The sequence below is a fragment of the Sinohyriopsis cumingii genome, chromosome 18 (genome assembly GCF_028554795.1).
Source record: "Sinohyriopsis cumingii isolate HCF-2022 chromosome 18, ASM2855479v2, whole genome shotgun sequence".
NCBI classification, from domain to species: domain Eukaryota; kingdom Metazoa; phylum Mollusca; class Bivalvia; order Unionida; family Unionidae; genus Sinohyriopsis; species Sinohyriopsis cumingii.
Genome location: NC_142978.1, coordinates 27,148,667 through 27,165,594, shown reverse-complemented (window position 1 = coordinate 27,165,594; position 16,928 = coordinate 27,148,667). Strand labels below are relative to the sequence as shown.

General features: G+C 37.3%; 1 protein-coding gene across 1 annotated transcript in view; it reads right to left on the bottom strand.

The window, feature by feature from the left end:
* LOC149776269 (uncharacterized) overlaps positions 1–14,074 on the bottom strand; it is a 36,948-nt gene extending 22,874 nt beyond the window's left edge. Inside the window, exons 1-3 of the mRNA XM_089942703.1 lie at positions 13,993–14,074; positions 4,250–4,366; positions 1,045–1,114 (exon numbers count right to left, since the gene is read on the bottom strand). Coding sequence (XP_089798829.1) covers positions 1,045–1,114; positions 4,250–4,366; positions 13,993–14,006 — 201 coding nt within the window. The 5' untranslated portion in view covers positions 14,007–14,074. The remainder of the gene's footprint in view (positions 1–1,044; positions 1,115–4,249; positions 4,367–13,992) is intronic.
* Positions 14,075–16,928: the final 2,854 nt, after the last annotated feature.

The window sequence follows — 16,928 nt, the reverse complement described above, 5'->3', positions numbered from 1 at the left end:
AGTTGTTGCAAGATTTTCAAGATGGCCACTTCGGTGGCAATAGTGGAGCAAGATTGGCTTAACTTTTATTCTGGACCAACTGTACATCATAAAAGGTTTTTCAGGTGAAAACCTCATGTTAATATGACTTCCCATTTTCATTCAGGTCCAACTTGATATCATAATTAGTCTTTACGTGAATGTTCCATTTGGGAGTAATAGGAATTTCTATATAGCTGCTGAACTGGCAAAATTTTCATTCAGGACAAAACTAAACACCATATGAAGTCATTCTGTAAAAATCCCATGCTGATATAATCATTCATTCAGAAGTGGTGGCTCCAAGTGGCAGAGTGGTCTAAAGCGCTCACCATTACGGATCACTGCCATCTCACGTATGTCTGCGCTGGTTCGAGTCTCGGATTCAGCCAATGTGGGTATGTGAGAAAGCTTGCCAGTAGCTTCTCGTGGGTCGATGGTTCTTTCCAGGGTTTTCCTAGGTTCTTCCTCCACCATTAATACTGGCTGCCATGTATAGCCTATCGTGTGATGAAAAATGGTGTTAAACCCCACAAAAACATTCAGAAGTAGTAGCAATTACATTTTCAAGTTAACTGATGTTGGGACCATCTTAGACATTCAAGCAGAATTGTTTTCATTTAGAACCAACCAAAGGTGGAAGATTAGTAATATTTGTATATGGCTTCCATGGTGGCCATTTGAAACATCAGCTCATCACCAATGTCATATGGGACCAACTAGATATCATTTGATGCCTTTCAGTGAAATTGCCATGTTGATATTCAGCAGCAGAAGCAATAAAAAGATTTTCAAGCTGACTGCTGTGGTGGCCATAGTTGATGTTTGAGGAGTGCCATTTTCATTTAGGACAAACTAGACATTATGATGAATGTGAATGTAAAATTTCATGGTAAACATCCAAGCAGTTTAGGAGAAGTAGCAATACATGTTCTAAGAGATGAACTGACAACAGAATCTGGACAACATGACAACCAAAAAGGAAAGCTAAAACCAACATGAATAAATTATTGTACTGTTACTTACTGTAGGAACTACTGCTTTGAAAAAATCTATCATAACCTCGTACTCGTGCTTTTCTGTTCCTCCTTTACCTCTGAAAAACAAATAAAATTAGTCTATGAGAATTCCCCGAAGTACAGTTTGGCAAGACTAAAATGTATCAACCAAAAACAAAAAGTAGCTGAAAATGCATAACCAAAAGTACAGTAAAATGCATATTATATACCTGCCCAATTGTTAATAGTGCCCAATGTAAATAACTTACATGTTTACCGGGTATACAGAATTTTGTTTCTCCCTCCTTTTAGTCACAATGACCATGACCTTAATCTTTTGATAGTAAAATCAACAGGCTTCTTCCACATGAAAAGTGCAAGCCATACACCAGGTTTGGTGGCTGTAGATTTTCAATCACATTGACCTCGACATTGGTCTTCTGACCACAAAAATTCAGAGGGTTCTTTCTTATTCAAAGTACAAACCATTCACCAACTTTGGTTATGAAGAAGTCTAGTAATTGTGTGGAAACCATTTTCTTCTTTATCACTGTGATCCCGAGTTTTCGATCACCAAAAGATAGGGTTCATCCTTGCTTCAAATCAAATGCAAGCCATCTGCAAAGTATGGTAACTGCAGATATGCAAAAACCAAGCTGGTAACAAATGGAAATCATATCCCAATATACACCACCTTATGGCAAGCATTTAACATTACTATACACATAGCTGGTATCCTCAAGGTCCAAACAATTTCAAAATCAGATAGCAATTTAACAAACTGCAACTTAAATACAAAACTGTACGGGGGGGGGGCAGGTAAAAATAATTTTTGTTCAGCAACACTTAACTGCTATCACTTCATTGCTGTATCATGTCCTGGCACCAGTACCCTCTCGAAGGAGATTAGTATCTTCCAATCAGTAACTAGAGGTCTAGATTTTAAAAAAGATTTAAAGGTCATCAGAAGAGCAAAGATGATCCTAGGATTTTATCACAATGGGGAATACACCCCCCCACCTTGTCACAGAAATAAGGGGCGGGGGGAGAACAAAAATGAGGCGGAAGAGGAAATGGCCATAGTTCAATATTTACAAAACACTTAAATATCCATCTCTCTTTCTTCCAAGACCCTTACTGAAATCAAAATATTTAAAAGATGTTGTCTCTAGTTATTTGCTTTAATCTGTTCATTTAAAAAAAAAATGCACACTACTTTTAAAATGTCTATATTAATTTGGCTTGTTTGTCTGCCTTTTCTACATTTAATTTTGAAATACAGCAGAAAATGAGGGTTTGATTGGCATGCCATCTGTTTTGGTCCAACCATCATGTAGATCAGATTCAAAATTAACGCCATTTTTTGGTTCCAAATCACTCACTGGTATCTCCTTAACACTTTCCGAACTCCTATAATCTGATATACTTCCCAACTTTTAAATTAAATTGCCTTCATTAATATGATCAGCCAGTATTTGTCAAACTAAATCGTCATCTATAGATGAACACTGCGAATCTGCCATTTTGGGTCCTCTAGATAGCCCATATTATAAATGCTCATTTGTCAAACTTGGACTCAATGATTGTTATGGGGCCCAATATGCCAAATCAAAATTTGTTTAACAACCATGCATGTCAAGCCAAAGAAACCAAATGTGTAAACAGTTACAGAAAAATACACATCACGACAAGCACTACAATATTTTTACCACTTCTACAAGTACTTTAATAATAAATAAGTTGTATACTGTTCAGAGTACATTTTCATATGCCTGACTTCAAATTAATTTGCAGGAGTTGTCATGCATTACCATTTTCCAAGTGTACGAATTTGACACATTTTGGGTGAATCATGCGATCGCGCATCCTGGGAGCATCCTGGAACAGTGAGGGAGGAGAGAAATTAGCAACAGTAACAGTTAAGAATAACATAATTAAATTAATTTTAACCCCACCCTACCCTCAAAGAATCTAGACTGCCTGCTATTACTGCATGGGTGAATTTTTCAGCCCAATGGTCTATGATACGCAGTCAAAGTAAACTCACCATTTCTATCAGTAATGTGCTATACTGCAGATACAGTTGTAACCATGCATAAATTAACTCACTCTTGTTCAACAATGACCAAATGTAAAATGACAAGGAAGTGGAATAAGACCACCAGAATGTGACTTCAAGATATTATCCAAAGGAAAATATTCAAACAGGCTGTAGCCCTGACCTCATGAGCATTTATTTTCATGAAAGTTCTCTCCCTGTGAAAGACTGAAGAGCTTTTTGAATAGCAATAAGACACCAAGTACGACTGCTGGTATTTAACCTGAAAAAGCAGCTGCATCTTTTCCACAAGGCATACTGGAATTGAGACATCCACTTAAAATGGACAGTTTTTTTTAGTGAATCTTGACAAAGATGTGTGCACACAAATTCAAGTATGTGCATGTATTGTGTAGAATATGGTATATAGTAACTATATTTATACCAGACTGTGCGTGTGTATGCGATTTGGATTTTTAACGTAGCTTTAACAATTTTTCAGTCATATTGCTATGCCGTCTGCAGTCTGGCAGTTTATAGTGATGCCTAACACTGAGGCATCATGTAGCAGGATGTCCAACCCAGTCCCATTATCCTGACACCAGGCTAACCAGTCATAACACTAACCTCTTAATGCTGAGCGCCATGCAAGGCAGCTGTTAGTACCATTTTTGTAAGTCTCTGTTATGACTCAGCAAGGATCAAACCCACGACCTCCCGCATCTGAGGCGGATGCTCTAACCACTAGGCCACCAGAGTGGTCTTATACCAGACTACCATTCATAATCACCTTCCCTGATCTCAGTATTCAGTATGACAAAATCTATCTTTCTTTAACTTCTTAGTCCAGAGGTCTGTACAAACATGGGGTAATCTTGATCAATGAGACCTTGCTGTATGGTCTGAATATTATAATATGACTCTTGATGACCTGGATACCTTCCCTAATAGTTGGCACACTGATTATAGAACTTGCAAAAAACAATAGAGTTGCTCTCTGTGCACCTGTTACAATGTATTGCTGATGTCTACATGGGCCCTTTTGAATTTTTTGGTACTGAAAGGCACAAGGCACATATACTGGAGAAAACTCTGCTTCCTCACCTGTAATCATTTTGTACCTGAAACACAGAATTTTTAGCATAATGTTTACCATGACGGAAATTGCTGAACAAGCACTTCAAACAGCACTTACTTAAAATGGAGAGAATTTTCATCTAGGGTGATGGATGGATTTTTGCAGTCTTCCACGTTGATAGTGATGTACAGAATATTGTTCCTTTGTGCCCACAGCACTGTTGGGATAAATGTGCTGAAAATTTCAAGAATATAAAATAAGATATATAATCAGGAATAAAGAAATAATTACCTTAAAAAGGAAACTAGTTCAATGGGTATAACTTCTGTTCCTAATGGTGTAAATTTCAAAGAAGCTCCTCCTGAATTTAATCTACAAAAATTGCAACAATGGGTCGAATATTTTTATGTTGGAAAATATATTTTTCTAAGTCATTTTTCTTTTATTCTAGCACAAAAAAGGAATTATGGGTGCCAAAAGAAAACCTGAGAACTAGCATCCATGTCCATTAGATACCAAAATGTAGGACTTGCAGCCACTATTAACTTCATTTCGAGTCTGCACCTTAGTTTCCAAGTTGCCATAAAATGTTTAACTATATATATTTGTCAATAACTCACAAACAAGAAATGTCAATAAATACCAATGGCAGCATGAGCAATGACGCAGGACAGCCACAGAAATCTTTTAATCTTAAGACTCAAGTTGTGTTAAAAATAAAATACTTAAAATCATGAAACTTACCTTCCAGGACAAAAAAAATTTAACAAACAAAATGAATATGACTTTTACAAATCAAATGTGTTAAAAAATAAATCAAAGATACAAAAAGAATAAGAAGAATTGTGGTACAACAGTAAAATATGAAATACAGCTCACATTTACATTTAATTAGAAGGTCAAGTACTTACTAAATGAGATTCATACAATTATCTAGTTTGATATTTCAAACATGAGAAATAAACTTGATAAACAAACTGAACCAAAGTCAGTGAGACAATAAACAGACTGTGACCTACCTATGAGGGTGTAGTACTTATCGAACTGCATCCCCTCAAAGTTTTCAGGGCTCTGGGTGGCCAAGTGTTATAAGGCACTCACCTTAACAAATCAGTGACATCTCACATCTGACTAGCCAAGCATTGGGCCAATTACAATTGTAATAATAATTACAGTGTGAACTGTAATTGTAAGCATAACCATTGATTTCTGAAGCTCTACAATTGTAATCATTATCTTCCTTCATTGGCAGTTTAAGTGCATAGTGTAATCATGATTATAAATGATTACAACCAAACAATCACTAATTATATAATAACTGTCAATTATGTAACTAATGTCAGAATAATAAAAGTGTCTATAACCCTTTACCTCATAGAGCATAGTGACAAAGTGCAGCTCACTATACACAGAACACAGGTTACCTAGTCGACCGCATACGCATAGCTTGCCTGTGAACTATTGAGCAATGTAGTGTATGTTACGTTTAACAGCAATTTTAACCATTTTACATTTTTGGTACACATCTATTACATGTGGAACAATTTAAGAGTAAAGTCCGATTGTTATAGCTGTGTAATTATTTATCATGGAAGAATTTGTTATGTGCTTTAAAATCTGGAGAGAATTCATTCACCGTCATGTCAGTGAGGCCGTGTGACCAACCGTAGAACTGCCATTTCTCATACTCGAAATTTACAAGTTTTTCATCTGTGTCTACATCACTAAGTCATCTAAATTTGATAATTTATAAAAACTAATTGCGCCTATATCAATATCAGAGCCTTTACCTAGGTTATTGAATCTTTCATAGTTGTGATTCTAATCATGAAAACTTCGTACGTACTGAATGAAATCCGCGACCGCCATTTTGGAGAGTGGAGATTACGACCCAGTTACTTTAAATAGCAGATATCGACCAGAACATAAACAGTGACCACGTGATCTGACGTAATTGTCATTCACAGAAATGAATGTAGCATCTAATAAGGGGTTTTCCCCGAAGGTGGCGCTACAAAAACCGGCTTAAAATGGCTGATGTTTACAGCAGACGTCAAAAGGCGCTTCTATGGGACTTTTGTAGAAGCGTCAAAATTTGCTTCGATGCGACTTTTGTAGAGGCGTCCAAAGACGGTTGTATGAGGTAAAGGGATAAACAAAAGACCATATATATCAACTACAGCAGTCCCCCTCTTAAACGCACCCCCCCCCCCCCGACCAGCGGCCACTGGCTCCTTACGGCCAGAGTCTGTTGGCACCGATGAGTTCGTGTTCAAAAGTACCCCTCGCGAAAGGCCACCTGGCTAACGCGACCGGCATATTAGTGCAATAATATAAAATTTATCCCTCACAAGCGGACGCATTTTATTTGAAAATGTATCCAGAACCAGTATTTTATTCATAACGTGTGTTAAGTAATCCGATTTCTGTTTCCCAATGTCAAGTTTTCGTTACTGAAAGAAGTGTTGAGTAAAGTACATGTACCACTAAGGTTAATATTATATCATTTACGCCTCACGAGAAGCCAAATTTATTCCATAAATACCAAGAAAGACTCAAATTTTAATCCATACAAAAGGGTAAGTACATGTTATACAGTTAGCCTTACTGCTGTGTTATCATAAGATGTCCGGTTTAGTCACTGATAATTGTTAAGATTACAATTATTGAACAGTAGTAACAACTGAGAAGTGGCAGTATCGATGTACAATACCCAAGTTAGCAGGAAAATGGTTTGACAGCCTTTATGGCTTCCCTTAGTAAGATGTTGAGCTTGTTCACTTTGATAATTAGTGGCTATTACTACTGACAATAATTGTCAAAATTACGAATCCTAAAGGCCGCGAGGTCAAATCTGCGTGATGTTAATGGTACATATCGAAGTCGTTTTGGCTTCTCTCACTTAGTGTAAAGAAATGTTAAAAAACAATAGGGAACCAGACTGCGACTAACGAATCACGTGACAAGATCACTTCCTTTACAAACACACGGCAATTTGTTTAGATGCATACAAAATTGTTTTATCAGTATTGTAGTTGGCAACTGCAAAAAGATCAACATCATCGAGGAAAAGAAAAATTCTCAGTTTAGAAGAGAAAGTGAAAGTAATTCAACTGACGGGGGTGGGGTGGGGGTGGTGTCGAGGATCCTTGCAGAAAACTAATGTCGGGAAGACTCAGATAAACAATATCATGAAAGATAAGGACACAATTCTGAAGAAGAGGGGTGGGAAGGTGAAATGGATGGAGAAAGGAAGATTGTTTGAGCCAGGAGATGTTTGTATCCTGATTTGAATGACAAGAAAAAGCAACAATTTTGTCAGTTGAATTGGGATATGATGACTTTACCGCACATAACGGATGGCTGCACAGATTTCAAGTGCAACACAATATTAAGTGTTCTGTCCTTAGTGGAGAATCAGCTGATGTTAATAATGAAGTTGTCGAAGATTGGAACAAAAGACTAAACAATATATGCAGGGGATATGACAGCAAGGATATTTTTAATTGTGATGAGACTGGTTTGTTTTTTAGACTGTTACCAACAAAGTGACAGATGATGTGATCTGTAACATAATTATAAAGACAGTTTTAAAACTGTATCAATGGTTATTCATAGCATTCTTTTGAAAATGACAACACAGTTTGTTTTACATTTATTTCACAACATGCATGTGATTTTTTTAATGAAAATATTAACTGTTTTAGAATCAAATGTACTTGTGACTTTCTTCATATGTATTTACTATTCGCATTTGTCATCCTCCTCTAGAAAGGCCACCCTCATTATAAGGCCACTTCCCTGATGCATTAGGGGTGGCCTTATAAGCGGGGACTACTGTATTACAATAACGAATGGATAATTTTAGGCTATATAAAATTATACTGTGTCCTATAATTCTAGGTGACCCATTCATATTTAATTACCAACTTTTTCATCAGGTACAAGGCAGATTTTAATGTAAGCAAAATAATTTTTTTATTATTATTCAAATTCAGATGATTTAGTGATACAGACATATTGCATGATGTCCCACCCAGTCACATTTTCCTGACAACAGCCCAACCAGTCTTAACACTAACCTCTTAATGCTGAGCGCCAAGCAAAGCAGCACTTAGTACATGGTATGCCTCAGCCAAGGATCAAACCCATGACCTCCTGCATCTGATGTGGACACTCTAACCACTAGGCCACTGGAGCGGTAATGTAATAGTTAAAAGTGGTTATTAAATGATCATTAAAGTACTTAAATCATACACTGGGAACAGATCTTTTATTATATCCTTTTCCTGTGGCTGAGCATGTTGACAGGATAAAATAATCAGCATGGAATTGGGGGCATGGACAGATTTTAAAACACAAGAGTCACCTTGTGTTTGCTAATTTGTATAAGGTGAGTGGGTGTTGCCAAATGGTGGCCTGAATAAAACATTTCTCAGAAGTGGAGTGTATGGATCGATTATTGAAAATGGACAAGCCCCTCTTCCCAAACAACTGTCTCCTGACAATATATAGTAATACTTGCAAAGATACTACATTTCTGAAGTGAGTTACACATCTGATGGCAATCTGTCTTTACATGAACATATCGGTACATCTCCAGGTCTAGCTATCCATGGAAACTCTAGATGCAGTTGTGAAGAATACTTACGGACTCCTACATTTGTAATGGACGAAATGTCTGAACTCATTTCAACAAATAAACCTAGCATTATTTCTCCAAAACTCCAAAAGAAGTGCTCAGAGTTAAGTGGTCAAAGAATTATCAAACATATTAGAGGAAAAAGATACAAAGATAATAGGGAAACAAAGATATCAGTGATAACATAAGAAATATTGTAGATAATTAACAGAAACTGAAATCTTTGTAGGGTAGTCCGTGTTCTATTAAGAACTCGGTAGATAACGCTTCTGCATTTATAAAATTCGTATCCACAATTTAGTTCTGCTGTAAAAAAGAAATTACCTTAGAATTGGAGTTAGTATGCATATAATAGGTGTGCGACAAAATTCAAAGACTTGTCAGTCCTGCTTCAGCCACCTGCTTTGCGGTAAAATGTGTTGATCAATTAGCTGTGCTGATATTTATAATGACAGAATTCAGTGACTGAAGGGCCCCTTGATGTACATACATGTCGCAATTTTATAAGAGAACATCAAGAAGAACATGATGCAATAGCTGGGCGGCAAGTTCAAAAGCATGACTGGCGGCGGGGTGGGGAAATGTACTGATACTTAATGTGATTGAATTCATCGGCAGAAAGACCCAGAGAGGTACATGTGGTCATTTATAAAAGTACAGTGGAACCCCGCTATAACGCGATGATCGGGGTCCATAAAATCGGATCGCGTTAAAAGCGGGGTCGCGTTAATGCGGGGTTTCACAATATTTAACTTTTTTCCGAGAACATATACGTGTATACATGTACAATGATCAAAAGTCGGCTTATCATCAGATGAATATTAACTGGAATGCATTAATTAAGATATATTCAAAATAATCGATGGCTAATATATGGCTAATATATTTATAGGTTATTACTGTGCATTAAAAACATTTACTAATTTTTATTTGTTTGAACGATAATACAGATTGACAGATTGACCGATAATACCAGACTATCGCTATATCATGAAAAGTGTATCAACACCGTATGCTACCGTGCCGTCGTGGCATGCAGTTCATCCATAATGGATGTAATTTAATTGAAAATCGTACAGATTTAAAATATTCAATAATTTTGTAATAGTCTGAATTCGTCGTGTAAAATATAGGATGAACAAAATATTGAAACCATTTACTTGCCGTCTGATATCGTACGGTCATTGCATGCAGCTATTCCCGGGTCTCCATACGGTGTCTGTACAAATTTCATACCGCTAAAATTTTATCATATGCGACAACTGCAAGAATAATTAACAATCAACGCATGATTTCAGCGTGCAAATAACTTTTATTTCAGATTTTGTGAACATCAAAAGAAACATGTGAAAACTGCTCAATTAATCGTTGCGCAAAGTGCAAAGTCAGTGTGGTTCCAAATTTAAATTTCATCATTTCTTGAAAAATATATCCAATGACGTTTGCTTCTTTGCCGCGAACTTACTCGCCTTAAATTTGGAATCATCTCCATTGATACGGCGATCAAATTTCTCTGCTTGGGCTTTCAGAATTGGGCCAGAAATTGGAACACCTTCTGAGCGAGCTTGTACAAACCATTGGTACAAAGCTGAATCTAGGACATTGTCATTAGCTAACTTAACCCTTTTACGCTGTAAACCAGTTTCCTCTTCAAGAATGTTGGGTAGACTACGGAGCTTTCCTTCATCTGTTTTCCACCCTCGCAAAGTGGACTCGCTGATTCCTAGATCTCTGGCAAGCTGAGTTTGTTGTTTGCCCTTCTTTAGTTGATCTAGGGCATACAGTTTCTCTTTAGCAGAAAATGACTTGCGTTTTTGAACTTGCTTTTCCATAACAGTAAAATATTTTTTTATATAAGCAAACAACGTACACAGATAAAGCTCGATAACTAAGTAATGAAGGCCTGCAATGGTTACGAATCACTTTTTATATAAAACAAAATTAAGCTGAACGGATGTACAATTTCATACCCTTTTAATTCACAGATAATAAAGTGGATATTATTTACTTTCAACTGTTTGTTGTTTGATCACACCGCCAAGCACAGCATACATGTTGGCGGCTTTCGTCCTTTGATGTTTATTAAATTGTGCGACTCTTGTATCAACCACAGCTTTGTCTGCTGCTTGGCTGTGATTGCAGTTAAATAAGAAGCCCATGTCGGCTATTGTTTGAGCAACGACTGTATACAGATTTCATGGAAGACAATCACAAAGACGATTTACTGGCTTTACTCATGGATCCGTAATAAGTAACACTTCGATAATGTTTACTTCGGCTTAACAATTCAAAAACCTAATTAAACCAGTTTTCTCATCTAGAGTAGAATACGGAGCTTCACCACAACCTGTTCAAATTGATAAATTTCAGAAGCCAAGCGTTGTACACACTATTTCTCGTACGTTATATATATCGTATTATTTTAGAATTCATACAGGATCACTTCTCCAAAATCACTTAAAGAACCTGGATAAATTGTTAAGTTCCGATCGTTTATTATTAAAAGTCATACGCGAATTCTTCCACCAAATTATAATAAACGTTTTACACACTATTTCTCGTACGTTAAACAAATATTTTCACGGTCCGATAAAAATACACGTAAATGAATTTCAAATTTCAGGAACCAAGCCACGATCATATTATTTTAAAAGTCACAACTAATCTCATGCCCAAAATGAAGTTAATTTCTTGTTTTGTTTTTTTTTTTACTTTTCTCCAAAATTTTTTTCTCCATGTGTGAATGAATATACGAAATTTCGGGAGCCATGCTACGACCGCGTTATATCCGAATTCGCGTTATGGCGGGGCGCGTTATAGCGGGGTTCCACTGTACATCAAATAAACAACTTTAGCTTTCGTTATTGTGTTCACTTCCGAATGTAAACTTTGCCTTCATCTGTTAGGAAAGCAAAAACGACTTCACCCTGTGATTATTTAGTAGGTACATTGACTGACCATACCATGTTTTTTTAAATCCCCCTCACCTCAGCCCAGTTATTTCTAGTGTTGTAGCAGAATGTATTCATCAAGGTATCAGTAGCTAGGCCTAGTTTTTATATCAATTACTCTTGCCCATTCACAAGCATTATGTTCTGATAGCTGATTGTCCATTAACCCTTTTCCAAGTAAGATAGCAACAATCAATTTCCTGCAAGCTATCCTTTGATGATAAAACAGATAAACTTGTATTTTAAGATCAGAATCAGTGATCTAGATATATATTAACTGCCTCTTATACACTATTTCGTTATAAAATTAGTTTGAAACCGTAAGTGAACCAGTAGGCCTAACAGGAAATAATGGAGGACTTCGCCAAGTCTGGGATGAACTAGTTTATTAGACTGTCTGTTTTCTTAAATCATTGGGCAACTATATTCAGAAAAAATATACAAATCATTGAAACCAAAGCCTTGGTATTATTTTATTAAAGATTTAACTTTAAAATGCAAATTATGTAGGTCAGAAACATGGGACAATGCTATGTTGTGGAATTTGCGAGATGCACTTTAAGGTCTGAACTGTTTTTTGACTTGACATGTATTTGCGAAAATAGGGGAAAAAACAGCAGATCAGATACTACTGCCTAAAATGACTACAAGTACGTATACAAATAAACTATAAATTTGTGATTCTGTTAATGGACTGTTGTAATGGAGCTATATTATAGTGAGTGATTACATTACGAAAACCTCTCCATCTAAAAATATATGCACTCATGTCTGTGTTGATTCTGTAAGAAGGGACTGCAACTTTTGATGGTGGGACTCCTAGTTTTATCAAAATGGGAGTCCTGGACTCCTAGTTTTAAAATCCTAGCGAGACCTATGGTCACTGAAATAGGGCAGCTGCTATAAATAAACATAACTGTTAGGAAAGTGCATGCAAGGCAATGGACAAGCATACTCTTACGTCGTAGCTACAGAAAAGCCTTCTTTTCTAGAATATGGTCTGAAAGATTAATGGGATGTTAATAAAAATAAGAAAACAAATTATTAAATTTTTGGGAAGGGGGACATATCAAAAAGTGTCATCTAAATGCTTTTAAGCATAAAGTGTAATTTAGTGAAAAAAAGCGTAATGATTATGCCAAAAGCATAATGACTGGCATATATGGGGATAGTCTTGAATTTCACCATTGACGAAAAGTTAAGATCCGAACAACCTCGAGTCCACAGTAAATATTGTTAATGTTCATTGTGAGGTTTTAATTTTGGTGGCAAAAACAACTAATGATTTTGGTAAATTTGGTGCTGATTGCTGGTTACATGGTAGCACAGTGTATTGTTAACTCCTGAAACATACTTAATGCTGAACTACAGACTCAAGGTTGTTCAGATCTTACCTTTCAGTCAATGGTGAAATCCAAGACTATCCAAATGTAAACGGCACTGCCAAACATTACATATCCAGATGTCAGAATCAGTGAACAATTACTGCATTTTCTCTAACATGTCACAAACTGATGGAAGCGTGTCAAGCTGTTTTGAAAATTGAACTATTCTTGATTACTACTGGCTTAAGTTGGAATTTATAAGACTCAATTAGGATAAACTAACAGGGTTGGAACTACTGATGGGTGTGAAGAGGTGTCTTCCCTTGCGTTATATTGTTACAGGTTAGAACCCTATCCCTTGATTCACGGACGGATACTCCTCATTTTCTTTGTAACAAACCCATGTGGTTTACAATGTGTGCAGTGGAGAAGACAATGTCTAATTCTTCCGTGGATGAACAAGCCAGAGTATGGTTGTGTGCCTTTAAAGACGAAAATAGCAGAAGGAAATCGAGGGTCATGGGTGGAACTAAGTATTTGGAAGTTGCGTACCTACTCTCTTGTATAGTACTAAAGTCCTATGTCAGAACGGGTCATGGGGGTAATCTAAGGTGTTTTTGTCTCTATGGGTTTTTTCCCCTTCAGATTTTTTTCTTTCTCAACATCAAGCTCGCGTCGACTTGACGAGACTGACACTTAGTCATGATACGAGATTCAATAAAAGTAATGGCAATTCAACGAAGCCAAAGAACGTTCTGGATTGACGGCGTCTCCTAGCGCGAGGTGCACTTGACGAATGGAAAACCGCTCAGTTAATTGCTATGCAATTACATAACCAGTTCAGCAGCCTTTAAGCTCAGATTGTCTAAAATTAATTCAGCGAGTAACAGACATCGAGCTCGTGTCTCTAAAACACGTTTTTTACTCGTAAAATATACTCACTGTGCGTCAGCCATTTTTCTTATCACCAACACATGTGTCGCCGATTTACGATGCTCAAACGATGCTTAGTTTCGTATTTAGCTTATTCGACAAGGGCCCGTATCAAACGACGTTTATTCTTGATATTTTAACTCTACCACATGACTTCTAAAATACAGCCGACAAAATAATATGGGCAAGCATTAAAAAAGTGAAATAATCAAAGCAAAAAATCTTTAATTATTATATAGTGTAATCGGCTCTATGCTAAAATTGGTAAATCAGTTTTTAAAGGCTTACGCATATTTTGAGTGACTAGGTTTCAATTTCCTGCTTATGTAACAGTCGCCATTTCTGATAGGTATCATTCTTTCCTATCTCATCTTCCGGATGTGTGTGTGTGTGTGTGTGTGTGCGTGTGTGTGTGTGTGATTCAGTGTCCATGAGAATTACGGTTAATTGATTCGAATATGAATTGAAAGAAGGATTAAAAGATCTGTTAATACAAAAGATCACTCTAAATTAACTTGTTTTAAAAATATCGATCGTTCTGATTTGAAAGCAAACACGCCAACCCGAAACTGTTATGCTCATTTATGAAAACCACTACATGCTAATAGTTGTAGGTGACTATCCTCTTGGGTGACGTAAGTAGTATATGGGGTCACCCTAGCGTCAAGGGGACTTACCATGCAAAAACAGTCGATGCACTCTGGCGTCAAGGGGAATTTAACATGGGAAATTTTAACATGGATGGAACTGTAGAGCGTCAAGGGGAATTGAACATGGAAATTGAACAGGACCGGTACTTTAACGTCAATGGGACTTTAACGTTAAAATATGGGGTCTGCACTTTGTCGTCAATGGAAATTGAACATGGGAATGTCACCTGGATGTCAATGGGAATTGAACTTTGGGTGATGTCATGAGGTTTATAGGGTCAAAACATTTTATAGGGATTTTAATGTATTTGTAAGGACAAAGGGTAGATAGGGACAAACATACAAATACACATTTAAACACACAGAAAAGACGACAGAAATGTTCTAAAACAAACCTCACAGAGAGAATAGAGGCTCAAAAAAGAAAAGTCTATTGTATGGGTTCAAAACATTTATTCAAGTATATACATGGGCTCTCTGGCCTGTGCTTTGGTCTAAGCACTATCCATTTAATACATAAACATTTCTACATCAAACAGACCTATTTACTAGTTATTTAGTTCTTGGCTCTAGTAAACCTGTTTACATTTAATGTTCATTTATAAGAAAAAGCTAACACAAAACAAGTAACATGCAATCAAATAGGACAAAGTTCATGTTTCTCTCTCTCTCTATTCGTCTCACACGTTGTTAAAAATCTGGTCAGCTAGCACTTGTGTCCCAGCGTAGATATTTCCCATCACTTAATCCGTTTCATTCATAAATCGGCTGTTATATCCATCGTGCTAGGTACACTTATCAGTAAGCAGATCAAGTGCAGTCATCGTCTTCTTCCCATGGAGGTACAATGTATACCATATGAATGGTTACTTTTCCTTCGTTGATGTCAAATTTTCCTCTCATCGACTGCACGTCTTCAATAGCCCTCAAAAGTTTGGACGAAGTTATTTCTGCAGGTGTGCTAAATCCGAGACATACAGGTGAGTTCAAACTGTCGTGATACATAGATAGGCTCAAACGACCTCGATCTTTGACTTGGCAATGACATTTGAGTTCCTCTAACAGTGACTCAAGTAGGTCCGTAATGAAACCTGCTACTTCCTCGGCTGAAATGTCAGACGCGAAGTCTCTAAATTTCACCGTGTAGGTGTAAGTTGTCGTTCTAAATTTTCTTGAGGTCGCTGTCTGAGTCATTTCGATGCTAAAATACTCCTGTAGGTCTACTGAATCCTTTCCCTTCTTGGACGCACTTTGCTGTGACGGCATGGTAGTGAAAGAGGTCAGTGATGTTTGTTCCTTCTCTTTTTTCATCTGCGTAGAGTGATTCATCTTTCTCGTTGCTTGTCCTCGCAATGAAGTGTCGTTCTTGGAAGTCGTCCCTTTTTATACTGGGTGATATCAGTATGTCCATAAGGTAAAGTTTTGTGGTCTGGAAGTTTCACTGGTTGCACGTAGTTTGTCATGGCGTTAGTACATAAATAACTAAGATGTGTTACTGCATTGGTGATGTGATAGTGAGGCAAAGAATCACACCCGAGTTTCTCGTTGGACTTGAGTCTTACGCTCTATACTTGCTGTTTGAAGGGATTCATTTTTTCTCAATTGGTCTTAGTAGTGACAATGAACTGTTGGTCTTGGACGTTGTCCTTTTTTATATGCTGACCAATATTGATGTGACTGTACGGCAAAGTAAAGTGGTTGGGAAGTCGTACTCGCTTCTGGTACACGATTTGATAGACTTTTTCCAAGGGTCGACTGACGATGTGGTGAGTGGGTAAACGTACAATCTTGTTCGGCTGGTAGGTGGTCACTTTAAAGTTTGCATCCTCTCCAGACTGCAAGGTTTCTTTCAATACGCCAAAGTTGACCACACGATTGGCACGATAATTCAGAGTCAATCCTTTCACTTTACACTCTGTGTGCACTTCTCCTTGTGGGTCCCGGTATTCGTAGCCGTAATTTTTAGGACCGCCACTCGCGAAACTTAGAATCTTGTCGTCAGGATGTTCGTCTGTCCAGGCTCCTAAACGGTCTCCTTCGATGTTAGGGTGTTGCTGACCTGGTCGATCGATGTAGATGCAACTGTCCGTGTCAAAGTACAGGACGCGATCCCCTAACAGTTCTAAAGCTTTGTACAATTTTAAGCGAGCATGAGCTGTCACGTAAGCCGCAATGATGACATTTCCAAATGGGTCGGCTTGTACAAAGTCCAGATCTTCTTCGTAATTGACCAAGATCAAATCCTCGCGAACGACGTCCACGTGTTTGATGAATTTGGTTTTGTCGTGAATCATC